The sequence below is a fragment of the Papaver somniferum genome, unplaced genomic scaffold (genome assembly GCF_003573695.1).
Source record: "Papaver somniferum cultivar HN1 unplaced genomic scaffold, ASM357369v1 unplaced-scaffold_31, whole genome shotgun sequence".
NCBI classification, from domain to species: Eukaryota; Viridiplantae; Streptophyta; class Magnoliopsida; order Ranunculales; family Papaveraceae; genus Papaver; species Papaver somniferum.
In genome coordinates, this window is record NW_020642151.1 from 741,175 (window position 1) to 756,021 (window position 14,847).

At 36.7% G+C, this 14,847-nt stretch overlaps 2 protein-coding genes across 12 annotated transcripts; both read left to right on the forward strand.

The window, feature by feature from the left end:
• The first annotated feature begins 728 nt into the window (after nt 1-728).
• LOC113341732 (protein ACCELERATED CELL DEATH 6-like) lies at nt 729-5,939 on the forward strand. 5 transcript variants are annotated; one of them, XM_026586494.1, is made up of 7 exons: nt 729-908; nt 1,024-1,094; nt 2,643-2,714; nt 2,803-2,955; nt 3,069-3,581; nt 4,873-4,907; nt 5,041-5,939. In XM_026586494.1, the coding sequence occupies exons 4-7, from the start codon at nt 2,808-2,810 to the stop codon at nt 5,701-5,703; spliced, it is 1,359 nt and encodes a 452-aa protein (XP_026442279.1). In that variant the 5' UTR covers nt 729-908; nt 1,024-1,094; nt 2,643-2,714; nt 2,803-2,807; the 3' UTR covers nt 5,704-5,939. The 5 variants fall into 5 exon arrangements, with proteins under 5 accessions (XP_026442279.1, XP_026442280.1, XP_026442281.1 ...); XM_026586495.1 differs by having other exon boundaries at nt 2,807-2,955; XM_026586496.1 differs by lacking the exon at nt 2,643-2,714 and having other exon boundaries at nt 2,807-2,955.
• Nucleotides 5,940-6,658: 719 nt separating this feature from the next.
• On the forward strand, nt 6,659-12,581 carry LOC113341725. Of its 7 annotated transcripts, none has more exons than XM_026586487.1 (9): nt 6,659-6,759; nt 7,363-7,430; nt 7,741-7,856; nt 9,229-9,462; nt 9,602-10,114; nt 10,339-10,491; nt 10,643-10,954; nt 11,158-11,606; nt 11,761-12,581. In XM_026586487.1, the coding sequence occupies exons 4-9, from the start codon at nt 9,234-9,236 to the stop codon at nt 12,421-12,423; spliced, it is 2,319 nt and encodes a 772-aa protein (XP_026442272.1). In that variant the 5' UTR covers nt 6,659-6,759; nt 7,363-7,430; nt 7,741-7,856; nt 9,229-9,233; the 3' UTR covers nt 12,424-12,581. The 7 variants fall into 7 exon arrangements, with proteins under 7 accessions (XP_026442272.1, XP_026442270.1, XP_026442271.1 ...); XM_026586485.1 differs by lacking the exon at nt 6,659-6,759 and adding an exon at nt 7,982-8,095 and having other exon boundaries at nt 6,847-7,430; XM_026586486.1 differs by lacking the exon at nt 6,659-6,759 and adding an exon at nt 6,847-7,074.
• The last annotated feature ends 2,266 nt before the right edge of the window (nt 12,582-14,847 follow it).

The following is a 14,847-nucleotide window of genomic DNA, read 5'->3' on the forward strand; positions in this document are numbered from 1 at the left end:
AAAACAAGCCGAACTAAGGTCTTCACACTAGGTTCGGCTCATAATCATAACACTTTCAGCTAGACGAACTGTTCATCCAGACTCGCCGAACCTTAGTGAAAAAACCCAAAATTTTGATGCTTTTAAGCTAGAAAAGTGAGATTGTTTAAGATAGAAGTGTACCTGTGTATTAGAAGCATTGGGTTCCTCATATAAGTATTCATCATCTAGATTTGACTCATAAAAATCATCACCTTGAGTTTGAGTTTGAGTTTGTGTAAAATCGTTCTCGTAATCTAAGAAATCAACCATTTGGGAATCATTGTTGTAGTGGATGTGTATTTTCCTAGGTTTTTTTGGTGAAGATTGACCCTCCTCATCCATTGAATCAAAATACAAGCTTTTTTCTCACTTTCCCCTTCTCCCTCCAAAAAAAAACCTAACTTTTTTTTTCTTCCTCAAAAGTTTTGATCTACTCAAACATATATAACTAAATTATCTTAATCACTAATCAGAATTATTATAACTAATCATTAATTAACACTAATCCTAAAAGGACAGATTTACCATTATAAAAAATATTTGGCTAAGGGATTATTAAATTTGATACTTACATCCCTATTTTATCTTTATTCGGTATGTCATAGAAGATTTACGTATACCCTACCTAAAACAGGGTTCTATAAAAACGGGTCCCACCAGATCATCAAAGCACTATAATAAAAAAAAGAAAAAAAAAATCTCACTCGCTCTCTGCAAATGATAAACAAATTTCTTATTTCTAAACATCATCTCTTGTTATCCGGCATTACCATATGCTCCAGATTAGGTTAGGGTTTTGATTAAATCAATCTTATTCAATTTCAAAATGTAAACTTGGAGTCAAATATCAAGGAGATATTGGATTCAAGTTAAGAATCCAGGAGAATGTAAGTTAATTTGTGGGTTTCAGTAATTAATTCTCATTTTCACTTACTTTTAGCTGGATTCTTAAATTAATGAATTTCAAAATGGATTACTCTTTCCGTGTCACCTAATGTGCAGATTGGAGACAAGTGAGTGGAAATTTCCCCCACTAGAACATAGACTGGATCTGAAAGCAGCTATCTCTCAAGGTAATTTTCTTATTTCGGTTTCATCTATGTCGTGTATTGCTACAATGTTATAAGCCAACTACAATGTTTCGTCTAGTACTGGTAAAGTATAATTTTATGTTGAATGAATGAATCAGTGAATCACAGAACAGTATGTCTAGGTAGCAACACCGAAGTCATTGACAAGCCTAAAAAGTATATATATGTTGGAGAGTTTTGAAAATAGGACGAGATGTACTGATAAGTTATTCGGATTAGGGAAGGTCCAACCAGAAAGAACTTCTGGATGATTTATTCTGGCAAGTAAGATTCTAGGCAGATAAGAGCAACTAAGTACTCTTTTTCTAGAACGTGGCACCTAAAGCAAGGCCAAATCTATCTCTGGGTCCTAGAGTGTTATTTAGGAGATACTAGAGAGTGTTATTAGGTAGGTATATCTTCAGGAGATTACGCACTTGAAAAAAGTTTGTATTTTTCTAGCACACAGTATGCCGAGTTTGAAAAAGAGTGCAGTTTTCTCCTGCACATAAAAAAGGTGTGCATTTTTTCATTCATCAAAAGAGAAAAAAGATACACTCAAGAAAGGTGCTCACGGAAAGATGTATACATTGCTTATGTACTGAATAAAGGTGGGCATCTGCCTCAATGTCATTTCAATTTACTCTGGTTCCAATAGTTAAGGGCCTGGGAATAAGATTTTTTAAATTTCTGGTGGAAGACTCAAAAGTTAGAAGTCACTTCTTCAATGAACCAAAGTCTAGTTTGACTGCTTTAATTAGTCAAAAGCAACTCCAACAAAAATAGGACTAATTTGTGAATCAGTCACAGGACTTTCTGTCATTGTCTAACGAAGAAACTTTTCTACGTGTGTCACCTACTCTCATTATGCCTTTTTTAATCTAATTCAACAATAAGTAAGATAATTCTGAATAATTCAATTTGTTAGAAACTCGACCCTTGGTCTAAATCAAAAGTTTGAGACCTGCCTGTGAATAGTTGCAGTTTTATATATGGATGGTTAGCAGATAGCATAAGCTGGCTCTATATGTATGTGTTGTAATGTTACTGTTTTTCGGTGTTGTTACTATATTGGTAGTCGAGTGCTTTTGCACGTGTTTGCAATGTATAATAATAACAAAAGGCACTGGTAGAAGTTTCTATTGTGAGATTCATCTATTCATGTTAATGTGAAACAGAAGATAAGAAGTCATGTATGAGAAAAGCTAGGTCTGTACGTCGGCTGTGGGCATTACGTTAATGCATGACTTCCATACCTTGGTTAATTTGTTGACTATAACAAAGAAAATGCGGAACACTTTAAGAGTGCCCTTATGATGGTGGCAGATTTAGAATAACTAGGGAATGCCACAAAAATCTGCCTGCCTTTTTACTCACTCTCTATCTCTCCACCTCACTCTACCACCATGTCTGTTAGAGAATCAGGTGATGGTGATCATCAATCTCACCAAGAAATGGTAGAGATTAAAACGTTACTGAAAGTACTAGTTGAATCTCAGTTAAATACTCAAAACCAGATATTAGATATTTTAAAAAGCACTGGTAACTCAGGTAATAATTATCAAAAGGATGATCATAATGCTTTCCGGAACCCATCATCATCGAAATGTCCTAAGCCTCAAGGTATGTGAAATATATGTATCCGTCATTTAATGTCGTCGAATTAGTTTCTATATCTGTGATCTGATCAGCCTTGTCTTGTGTATTGTAGCTAGGATGTTGTCACCATCCATAGAGTTTGAGGAGATCACACGGGCGTTACCTGAGGATGATCGTAATGTACATTATCAGCAGCGCCCATTTGAACATCGACTTGGTGAATTCACAGGAAATCATACAACCATGGAGCAGAACTTTAAATATAGTAAGCTGATTCCATTCTAATAAAACAAAGAACATGATGACAGATATATTTTACATTAGAGTTTCATATATTGGAATTTTTTCTAATATTTATTGTTTTGTCGAATTCGTCAGAAGGTGAGAACGGGATGAGTAAAAAGTATGTTTTGAATGGATACAAGCAGCTATACTTTGCAGCATATAATGGTGACTGGGAAAAGGCTAGTAAGTTTCTCGAGAATAATCCACAAGCAATTTGGGAAGTGGTCACAGAAGAAGATGAAACAGCGCTGCATATAGCCGCACACAGGAATCACTTGGTGTTTATAGAGCAGATTGTGAGCCGCATGCCACCTGTAGTACTGGAATATAAAACAAGATATACTAATTTTACAGCACTTCACTTCGCTGTCATGCATGGAAACCTAAAAGCAGCTGAGGTGATGTATAAGAAGAACCAAAAGTTGACTCAGATACAGGATGGTGATGGACTGGTACCCCTTGAATATGCTCTTGTGTGTGCTACAGGTGCACAAGAAGAGATGGTTAAGTACCTTTACCCTATAACTAAAGACGATGACCCAAGTCCATTCTCGGGTCACCGGGGTGCTAGCATGCTTTGTGATGCAATCAGCGAAGGGTTTTACGGTATGTATTCAAAAAACCATGAATATAGAATTAATTTGTGAGAACCAACTTATGATTATGTGCTTCCCAGGTGCTATCGCAGCACCCTTCTATGATATGGATTTAAATTTTCCAAGATAAGTAGTTTCGTAGGACTTGTATTTACCAAAAACTAAATGTCATATTTGTAGATTTAGCATCATCTCTTGTCGAACGATTTCCAGGATTGGTTAGTGAAAAGTCGAAGTACTTGTTGAGAAGCCGTTTACATTCTTAAGTGGAGCTAGGCTAACATGGTGGGAACGTTGCATCTATCCATGTCAGTTAGTTTGTTACCTTAATATAGTTTACATTGCAGGAACAAAGTCGCTAATTACTCATGAATGTATTCATTTAAATACATATGTCGGTATGTGTTCTAGTAATTCAAGTGCACATGGATGCTGCACGTGGCCATGACAGCCAAGTAGATGAGAAGAACCCTTGGGGAATATATGATGGGAACGAAAAAGAAAAGGGTGAGTGTTCAGAAGAAAACCCTTTGCAAAGCATAATAGAAGGTGCAGGAAACTCTTTAAAGAGTTCAAAAGGCATCGCAGGAGATGAAAAGGATCTTCTGGAGAGCTCAGAAGTATCTATAACAACTAGTAAAGACTCGTCAATGATCAAGTTCATGTCAATCTTCTTCATGCCTTACTTAATGCGAGGTTGTTCTTTTCCTTGAGATAACTTCGGTAGCTTAATTTGTTTAAATCGTCATTAGATATTTCCTTAGGGTTTTCAAGTGATTTAGTTTCCTGTACCATTAATTAATCTGATGCTACTTAGGCTGTTTAGTTGTCACTAGTCTTTTGGAAATCATAAATGTAGGTTCTAATTTGCTGTTAACTTGATTTTGATTGTTACTAGTGCCTCATATCGAACAATTGTATAACAAGAAGTTAATGCATAAACAAGCTGTGGCATTGGTTCAAAATATGTTAAGGCAACTGGATGAAACAATGAACAGGAGAGAGATAAAAGATTTTTTTGACAGTTCTACAGCCATAAAGACGGCTATAAAGCTTGGATCCACAGAGTTTATAGTGGCGTCTCTTGAAAAATTCAGTTACCTAATTACACATGAAATGTGGGGGCAAACAATGGCTCAAAGAACAAAATGATACTATTTTTATTTACTTGTGTGAAGCTGCTGATGTTATGGGGATTAAAATGGATCTAGTTTCTAAAACTGATAAAAGTTATAGCACTATCTTGCACTATGCCGCAAAGTTAGCGCCTTCGGCTAAGCTCAATTTGGTGTCTGGTGCAGCTCTGCAGATGCAACGGCAGTTACAATGGTTTAAGGTATGTTGCCGAATTTTAATCTCATCGTTAACTACAGAACATGTTTTCGTATAAAGCATGTGGAACGTAAGGGCAAGTTTCCAGTTCAGTTCAATTCAATACTTCAATTTTATGATTACCTCTTTTTTCTTAGTGCGTGGAAAGTATTCTGCGCAAGAAACATAGGCTCAAGACGAACATTGATGGAGATACAGCCCAACATATATTTACTGAGGAACATAAAGGTTTAGTGGAGAAAGGAGAGAAATGGATGAAGGACACTTCTGGATCTTGCATGGTAGTAGCTGCCCTCATTGCTACGGTAACCTTTCAAGCTGCTTTTACCGTCCCCGGAGGTTATATTAGTGATATTAACAGCAGCAAAAATGGCACCCCAGTTTTTCTGGAAACGACATCATTTACGGTTTTCGTGGTGGCAGATGCCTTAGCTCTGTTCTCTTCCGTCACGTCAGTACTTATGTTTTTCGCTACATACACGTCACGATATGCAGAAGAAGATTTCTACAAATTCCTGCCACGAAAACTGATTATAGGTCTTGGAACGCTGTTCATATCCATGGCTACCATATTGGTAGCTTTTAGTGCATCACTGGTTATGTTGCTTGGAGGTAGATTTGCCTGGGCATTGATTCCTATATCACTGTTCAGCTGTGTTCCCGTGTTCTTGTTTGCATTGTTGCAGTTACCGTTATTTGTTGAAATTGTTCGTTCTGCTTATTGGGGTAGCCTCTTTTCAAAACATAGATACATCCATCGCAGAGGCAATCAGTGTAATGCTAACAGGAAAGGTAAATGAGCTTAAATCAGGTTGTTCTGGCTGCAAAAAATTGGGAGGTGTAATAAATGGAGTTACGCCCTAGCTCATTTGGTTGTACACTTTGGCATATTTTACTACACGGCATTTAGTTTCTTGATGAAATTGCTCATTTTAGATTTCTTGATATTGTATTTTACTCCTGAACATTTGCAATTTGCTGTATCCCTGTTAATGAAATCCAATTTGTTACAGTAGGTTTGTTAATATCATGTAAATATTTGCTGGTGCATTTCATCCAATGGTAGATCCTATTTGTGGATTGCTCAAGCCCTAGAACTGAGCCTTTTAATGTTGATTGTTTACCTCTTTGTTCCTAGGCTGTAGTTGTATAGTTCAATTTTTTGTATTTTTTTTTGTGCCCAACAAACCTACTGAGCTGGGGCGTAACTCCATTTATTACACCTCTCAAATCACAGGTATCATCCCACAGTGACTTACCAATATACTATAGTGACACCGGCTCAATAATTTTGTTTTTTTGATCCGACATCAAAAGCAACGGCTGCAGAACACTGCTAGTATCATAATAGCCTAGACATTGAACCAGATGAATGCAATATAGCTTTGCATCTGATAACCCCTTTGAATCTGAATCACTATATCTAAATCTAACTCATTACATGTGACTCGAAAATCAATCGAGTTACAATTTGCTTTTAAATTTAGTTAGATATGTGCCCAACGAGTGTCGGGCAACAAAATGATACATGACTCAATCATATCCGAATCGGATGTATGAGCCGAGTCAGACATTAGAAAAATAAGAAAGCAAACAATTTGATAAATAATTCAGAGCGAGTCAGACGATCAGAGATGTTTTTCTTCTTCTTTTGAGTCGGACTCATCTGGATCTGGCTCACTTAGACCTGACTTATCTAGATCTAACTCAATATATTTGTTTTTTTGAGTTAAACTTGACTCATGAGACTTAAAAATATGCAAATCAGTGAGGATGAGGGACATTTTGTTAGCTGACTCAAATGGATCCAGATCTGATCCTAAATAAAAGATAAATGGTCTTATAAGAAAATCCAGGTATTCATTTTTCTCAAAAATGTCAAAATCTTTTGAGCAAAAATCTCCCCCTCCCTTACTCTCAGAAGCTCTGCAAATGAGATTATGAGAAAATCTTAATCTGCTCCATTTTAATCACAATGTCTCATCTGCTTACCCGGCATTACGATTTTAAATGGAGCAGATTAAGTTAATTCTCCATCACTGTTTTTTCTTCTAGGGCAGGCCTTCTCCGATGTTAAATTTGAAAAACAGCTGAAATTCAATCTGATCAGCGGAGGAAATTCGTTGATTCCACTAATTCTCTATAAGTTTGTACTGTGGATTTCTGTACCTGTAAAATTCTTCTCATTTTCTACTTGGATTCAGCTCTGATTCTTAGCTTTATGAATGTCTAGGGTTTTCATCTTTCATTATTAAGATGTTTGTTAAGTTTCTCATGATTTAGGCCTTGCTGAATATTTCTACTTACTGGTTCCCATTAACATTGGAGATTAAAGATTGGCTTATTTAGGTTAATTGTTATTTCTCTGTCTGACTGGATTTGTGGATTTCAGCTTGGATCCCTGGTTGATTTGCTTTTGAATTTCTAGATTAATTGATTACTGTTTCTGTCTGACCCAGTTTGCAGACAAGTGAATCGAATGTGGAATTTTGAACATATACTGGATAAGAAAGCTGTGTCTCTCAAGGTAAAGTTGATGTTTTGTTTTCGTCTTATAGGGATACACTACAATGATATAAACAAAAATTGTAGTGTTTCAATTTGGTAGTTGCTACGCACTCAGACACACAGCAGGGCCAGTGAATGCTAGTATTCATGATATATCAGTAGTGTTGAAGTAGAGTGTGTGTAATTTTGTATTGAATGAATGAATCATACAGTTACCTCAGTATGTTTAGATAGCAACACCGACGTCATTGAGCAGTCTAGGAAGTAAATATTTTTCTCACGCACAGTTTTTGTCTAATGTCATAAAGTGTTGCATTTTGCTCGTGCAGACAACATAGGTGTGCATTTTGTAAAATGAGAAAAAAGATGGGCAATTTTCAAATACACTCAAGAAAGGTGCTCATGGAAAGAGGTATCCGTACTCAATAGGAAAAAGCTTTTAAAGGTATGTATTTCGCTCTTGCACAAAAAAAAGGTGTTCATCTGCCTGCACATCATTTCATTTTCATGTTGTTCTGTTTTCAAAACTTATGAATAGTCAAGGGGCTGAATTATATAAGAGATTTGCAGAAAAGACGATATCCTGGTGGAACGTCAGCAATGACGAAATCTATCGTCGCTTTTTGGGCTGCAATCTTTAGACCTGACTTATATCTTTGTTAGATAGCTTTATTTTTGATTTGGGTATGTTGTTCTCCTAGTCTTTCGGTGTTTTCTTTTCTTTCTGCCATCATTTGTTTCCTTCTCTTGTTCTGATCCTCTCCATTTACTGCTTGGAAATAGTTTGATTAGTTTGTCTGCTTTTTTCTCTTCCTTTTTAGTAAAGCATCTCTTTTGGGTGGCAACCCATAAGTTATAAGTTACCAAAGTCTAGTTTCATTGCTGTAATTAGTCAAAAGCAACTGCAAGAAAAATAAGACTAATATGTGAATTGGTCACTAGGCTTTCCATTGTTGACTGGAAGAACTTTTATACATATTTCATTTCACCTACTCCTTATGCCTGTTTTATTCTATTCAACAGTAACTAAATTAACTGTGAACAAGTTAATTGGCTAGAAACTTGACCCTTAGTTTAATCAGAAGTTTGAAACTCTGCTTCTGAATAATTTACAGTTTAAATTTATGGATGGTGGGTGAACTGATGGTGTAAGCCATCTCTACCTCTGTGTCATAATGTTTCTGTTTTTAGGTATTCTTACTTTATTTTTTGATTGGTAGTCATGTGCTTTCTCACATCTTTGCAAACGTAATCTATGCCCTTTAATAAGAAAAGAAAAAAAAGAACTGCTAGAAGTTTCTATTGTGAGATTGATTTATTTGTGGTCTGGAATTAGGCTGTGGGCATTACGTAAAGAAAATATATCAAAGAAATTGAGGAAAATTTATAGAGTACTCTTATGACGGTGGCAGTTTTCTGTATATATAGGGAATGTCACATAATTCTGCCTACCAGATTTTCACTCACTATCACTCTCTCTATATATCTTTCCCGCTCTCTCTACCACCATGTCTGCTAGAGAATCAGGTTATGGTGATTATCAGTCTCACCAAGAAATGATAGAGATTAAGGCGTTACTTAAATTACTAGTTGAATCTCAATGCTCCCAATTAAATACTCAAAACCAGATATTAGATAGTCTACAGAGCATTGGTAACGCAGGTAACCATTTTATAAAGGATGATCATAAAGCTTTCCGAAACTCATCATCCTCCGACTGTCATAAGCCGCAAGCTCTGTGAAATATATGTGTTGGTCATTTAATTTTGTTGAATTAGTTTCTGCATCTGTGATCTGATCAGCCTTGTATCTTGCAGCTTTAATGTTGTCACCAACAACAGTAGTGGCACCAGAAGAAGATGCCGGCAACAGTAGTAATGCTACAGCTAAAGTTGCAGATAACGTGAAAATGACACCATCAGTAGTATTTGAAGAGATTACACAGGCGTTATCTGATGTTGATCCTAAAGAACAATATCTGCCGCCATTTGAAAAACAACTTAGTGATTTTACAGGATATCATAAGACCATGGAGCGGAATCTTCGATCTCGTAAGTTGATTTCATTTTAATAATAAAGAAAAGAATATGATGACCCAAAGATTATTTCACGTAAGATTTTAGTTTATTTTGGATTTTTTTTCTTCTGAAGTTTATTGTTATGTTGCACGTGTATGCTCGAATTGATCAGAGGGTCATAAGGTGATGAGTAAAAAGTATGTTTTGGATGGATACAAGCAGCTGTACGATGCAGCATGTGATGGTGACTGGGAAAAAGCTAGTAAGTTTTTCAAAAACAATCCACAAGCGATTCGAGAAGTTATCACAGAAGAACTTGAAACACCACTGCATATAGCTATAAGCAAGAATCACTTGGTGTTTATAGAGGAGATTGTCAGACTCATGCCACCAGAAGTACTGGAATTTAAGAAAAAAAATTCTGAGTTTACAGCACTTCACTTAGCTATCAAGTATGGAAACCTTAAAGCAGCTGAGATGATGGTTAAGATGAACCAGAAGTTAACTCAGATACGCAATTGCGATGGACGGGTACCCCTCGCTTATGCTCTTGCGTATACTACAGGTGCACAGAAAGAGATAGTTGAGTACCTTTACTCTGTAACTAATGATGATGACCCAAGTCCATTCTTGGGTCATGATGGTGCTAGCCTATTGTGTGATGCAATTAATCAAGAGTTTTACGGTACGTATGCAAAGCTAATTACATGTGTATTCTATTATAGGTAGCTTGTTTAAGAATAATTTTATAGATACACAAATTGATTTATGGCACCCAACCTTTTACTATGTGCTTTCCAGATGCTATCTTATCACCCTTATATGATACGTGCTTTCCAGATGCTATCTTTCCAAGATAATTTTTTTATTGGACTTGTATTTATTTAGAACTGAACATCGTACTTGTAGATATAGCGTCATCTCTTGTCCGCCGATTTCCAGGATTGGTTAGTACAAAGTCGAAGCGGTCTAAGCAATATGGATTCGATATACTTGTTGGGAAGCCGTTTACATTCTTAAGCGGAGCTAAGCTAACATGGTGGCAGCGTTGCATTTATTCATGTTAGTTAGTTGGTTGCGTTTATTAAATTTACATTGCAGGAACAAAATCATTAGTTACTCATAAATATATACTTTTATTTTTTCCCTTTTCATTTATCTGAATGCAAATGCTCAATATTCATCTAAATACATATTCGGGTATGTGTTCCAGTAATTCAATTGGACATGGATGCTGCAGATGGCTATGACAGCCAAGTAAATGACAAAAACCCTTGGGGAATAGATGTAGGGAACGAAAGAGAAAAGGGTAAGTGTTCAGAGAGCACCATATCAGACGAAGAGAACCCTTCACAAAGCATAAGGGCCAATATTGAGGATGCAGAGAACACTTCAAAGATCTCAGAAGGCATCATAGGAGATGAATATCATCTTTCAGTGGGCTATAAAGTCCCCTTATCAACTAGCAAAGACCCATCAATAATCAAGTCCGTCCCAATCATCTTCATGCCTTACCTAATGCGAGGTATTTCTTTCCGTTGGGATAACATTGGTAGCTTAATGTGTTTAAACCTTTCTTTATAGTTTTCAAGTGATTTAGTGACTGAAGTACCATATATTTATCCGATGCCAGTTAGGCCCTTTAGTTAGCCAACAATCTTATTTAAAAATCATAAATGTTGGATTTAATTGAATGATGACTTGATTTTGATTGTGCTCACTGCTCAGTGCCTCAAATCAAACAATTGTACAACCAGAAGTTGATGCATAAACAGGCCCTCGCATTGGTCAAAAGTATGATAGGACAACTCAAAGAAGCAATGAACAGGAAAGAGATAGCAGAGTTTTTTAACAGTTCTACCGCCATCAAGGTAGCTATAAAGCATGGGTCGACGGAGTTTATAGAGGCGACCCTTGAGAAATTATATTACCTAATTTGGCAAGAAATTGGAGGACTAACAATGATTCAAATGGCTGTGCAAGAACGAGATGATACTATTTTTAATTACTTGTGCGAAACCGCTGATATTATGGGGGAAAAATTGAGTCTATATTCTAAAGAAGATAAAAGCTACAACACTCTCTTGCACTATGCTGCAAAATTAGCGCCTTTGGCTAAACTCAATTTGGTTTCTGGTGCAGCACTGCAGATGCAACGTGAATTACAGTGGTTCAAGGTAAGTAATGGTATTTGAATCTCACCAAAGAATATGAAACATCATATAAAGCCTATGGAAAGTTAGGGCAATTAAAGTTTGACTCAAAATGTCTCATAATCCTGAACCTTTCTCTTGAAACACTTTAATTTTATGGTAATTTTTTTTTCTTCAGGGCGTGGAAAGTATCCTACTCAAGAAAAAAAAGTTCAGCCCAAACATAGATGGAGATACAGCTCAGTCAATATTTACGGAGGAACATAAAGATTTAGTGGTGAAAGGCGAGAAATGGATGAAGGATACATCTGGATCTTGCATGGTAGTAGCTACCCTCATTGCTACTGTAGCATTCGCAGCTGCTTTTACCATCCCTGGAGGTAATATAAGTGATAGTAATAGCGGCAAAAACGGCACTCCAGTTTTCTTGGGAACTACATCATTTATCGTATTTGTTGTGGCTGATGCATTAGCTCTATTCTCTTCAATCACGTCAGTGCTTATGTTTTTAGCTTTGTACACTTCAAGATATGCAGAAGAAGAATTCCTCATGTCCCTTCCACGAAAACTTGTTATAGGTCTTGGAACTTTATTCATATCGATGGCTACCATATTGGTAGCTTTTAGTGCAGCATTGTCCATTGCGCTTGAAGATAGGTGTGTCTGGGCACCAATTCCTATGGCGTTATTTAGTTGTGTTCCTGTATTGCTATTTGTACTGTTGCAGTTACCATTGTTTGTTGAAATTGTTCGTTCTGCGTACTGGGGTAGCCTCTTCTCAAAACATAGATATGCCCTACCTAGAGTTGCTCAGTACAATGGTACTAAGAAAGATAATTGAGCTCTAAATCAGGTTGTTCTGGCTGCTAAGAATTGGGAGGTGTAGTGAAATGTATGCCCTGTGTTCATCAACTTTGGTGCATTTTACTCGATTTACATTTCTTGGTACTGAACATTTGCAATTGGTATATCCCTGTTAATGAAATCCAATTTGTTACACTAGCTTTCTTTACGTCGTGTCAATATTTGTTTATTCAGCTCATCAAATGGTAGATTCTATTGTCGGATTGCTGAAGCCTTTAGTTCCTGGGCTATAATTATTTAGTTCAGTGAAGAAATTTTGATCTGACATCAAAAGCTAAAGCTGCAGAATACTGCCAAAATGTGGGTACAAAATGCCGCACACTCGTTTAATATGCGAAGTAACTCCTTAAGTGATAAGCGAATACGATCGCATGCAACATATTCAAGATGACGAACCAAATGACGTCACCTAATCACGAGTAAAGTGTGAAGATTTGTGCGGCTGTAAAGAAACCGTGCGGCAATGGTGAATCCTTATGCGACAATGACGCGCGTCAGATCCGAAATAAGGGGCTTTATTAGCTGTCCTCCACAATGTAAACTCTTATATAAGGAGTCGAGCGCCTTTGTAAAATGAGAGAGATCTTTTAGAGAGCTTAGACAAAAAAATTAGGAGAGAGAAAGATTATTTGCTTCCCAAGTTAGGGTTTTCTCATATCTTTGTACTTGTTCTAAGATTTTAATAAAAGTTCTTGAGATTCTTATGATGGTTTCTTAGATTGTCTTGTAGATTTTACTAAGGGTGTAGTTGTGAGATTTCTCGCAACTACATTTTGGCGCTAGAAATCAGGTCGGAATGATCTACCCTGCTGGTGAATTTCTTTAAAAACAAGTTTAAAATTATTCATAGTGTTTCATTGTTGCATTAATAGTCTTTGAGAGTTTTGGAAACTTAGATCTAAATGTTTCAACTAAAAATTTTATCTCAGAAAAACTATCTTCTTAGTAAAGATTTCAATTCCTTAGAAAGTACTTTTTCCTTCGTCAAGAGAAAATCGTTCAAAGAAAAACAAATGGTGAGACAAGCATCTACAGCAGAACAAGCGGTAGTAACAAGGAGGAGCAGAAGAACAGCTGGAAGAAGAAGAAGTGAAGTTGTTGAATCGTCAAGGATGGGAGAAAGAAACAATCGAGAAAATCAAGTCCAAACTCAGATTCAATGCGAACCAGTGCAGAACAACACGATCGACTATGATAGAGTAAGTGTTCATACTGAAAATACAGATTCAACAGAAGAAAATGAGCAAAGAACTGGAGATGGAGGACCAATAACATATAATGAAGAGAATATGACCATAGAGGATCTCCGACAAAGGTTAATCGCAGAAAGAATGAGAGAAGAATATGTACGTGCAAATCTGACGCGTCAGAACAATGATTTAAGAGAAGAGAATATCAGATTACAAGAACAAAGGTCACGAAGTACAACGCGTACAAACTCATGATCTAGAACAAGCAGGAGGACGTCAAGACGTAGCAGATCCAGCCGCAGAGATGCCATACAAGAGAAGCTTTTAGAAAACAACATTATTGAAAATAATCAGGTAGGTGAAAATATACAAGGACAGTGCGATGGTAATCGCGTAGAGCAACAACCAAATGATGATAGATATGTACAACAAGGTGAAAAATACCGCATGCGAGAAGATCACAGAGCCAATAGACATGAGCAACAAGGTGAACGCTATCGCACACATCATGACCAGGACGATGAAACTGATGAAGAGCAAGGAAGAATGATACTACAAGGAAGATAAATGTTAAGAAACCAACGTGACCATGAAGATGAAGTTGAAAGATACAATGAGCACATAACAATGCAAGGAATGAAAGAGAAAGGCGAAGGAGAAGAAGAGAATAAGCTGAAGAGCGCGAAGTGCAAGAGGCAATGTATCAAAACAGGCATGACAACCGAGTAAGACAAGCAAGGTTAAAAAGGACCATGCAACAAGATACATATCAAATCATGAATGAACAAATCTTGAGAGAATTAGCAGAAGTAAGAGCGATGATGACGACGCGAAGAGATGGAGGCAGACGACAATTGTATGAAGCTATAGAAGAAGCGGGAAAAACACCATTCACAAGGAACATCCAAATAGCAGGGATACCAACTAAGTGTGTTCTACCAGTATTCACAAATATTTTCGATGGAACCACATGCGCAGTACAACACATAAAAGCTTACAACAGGTCCTTATTGCAGTGGAAGGTAACGATGCAGTGTTATGCAAATATTTTCTTTCCAATCTAACAGGAGAAGCTTTGAAGTGGTTTGAAGGCCTAACCATGGGAACAATAAGATCATTCAATCATCTATAAACTATATTCTTGGGAGCATACATCAGTAACAACGTGCTACGTCCAGGAATAGATAAGGTGTTTAGCTTGTGAAGAAGAA

Excerpts from the sequence above, each read along its gene's own strand:
- LOC113341732 (XM_026586492.1), top strand. The coding sequence starts at position 2,498 with ATGTCTGTTAGAGAATCAGGTGATGGTGATCATCAATCTCACCAAGAA. Across the intron at positions 2,715-2,802 it reads GAAATGTCCTAAGCCTCAAG|CTAGGATGTTGTCACCATCC; the intron begins GTATGTGAAATA and ends TGTGTATTGTAG. Across the intron at positions 2,956-3,068 it reads GGAGCAGAACTTTAAATATA|AAGGTGAGAACGGGATGAGT; the intron begins GTAAGCTGATTC and ends CGAATTCGTCAG.
- LOC113341725 (XM_026586482.1), top strand. The coding sequence starts at position 8,920 with ATGTCTGCTAGAGAATCAGGTTATGGTGATTATCAGTCTCACCAAGAA. Across the intron at positions 9,074-9,228 it reads ACAGAGCATTGGTAACGCAG|CTTTAATGTTGTCACCAACA; the intron begins GTAACCATTTTA and ends TGTATCTTGCAG. Across the intron at positions 11,607-11,760 it reads GTGAATTACAGTGGTTCAAG|GGCGTGGAAAGTATCCTACT; the intron begins GTAAGTAATGGT and ends TTTTTTCTTCAG.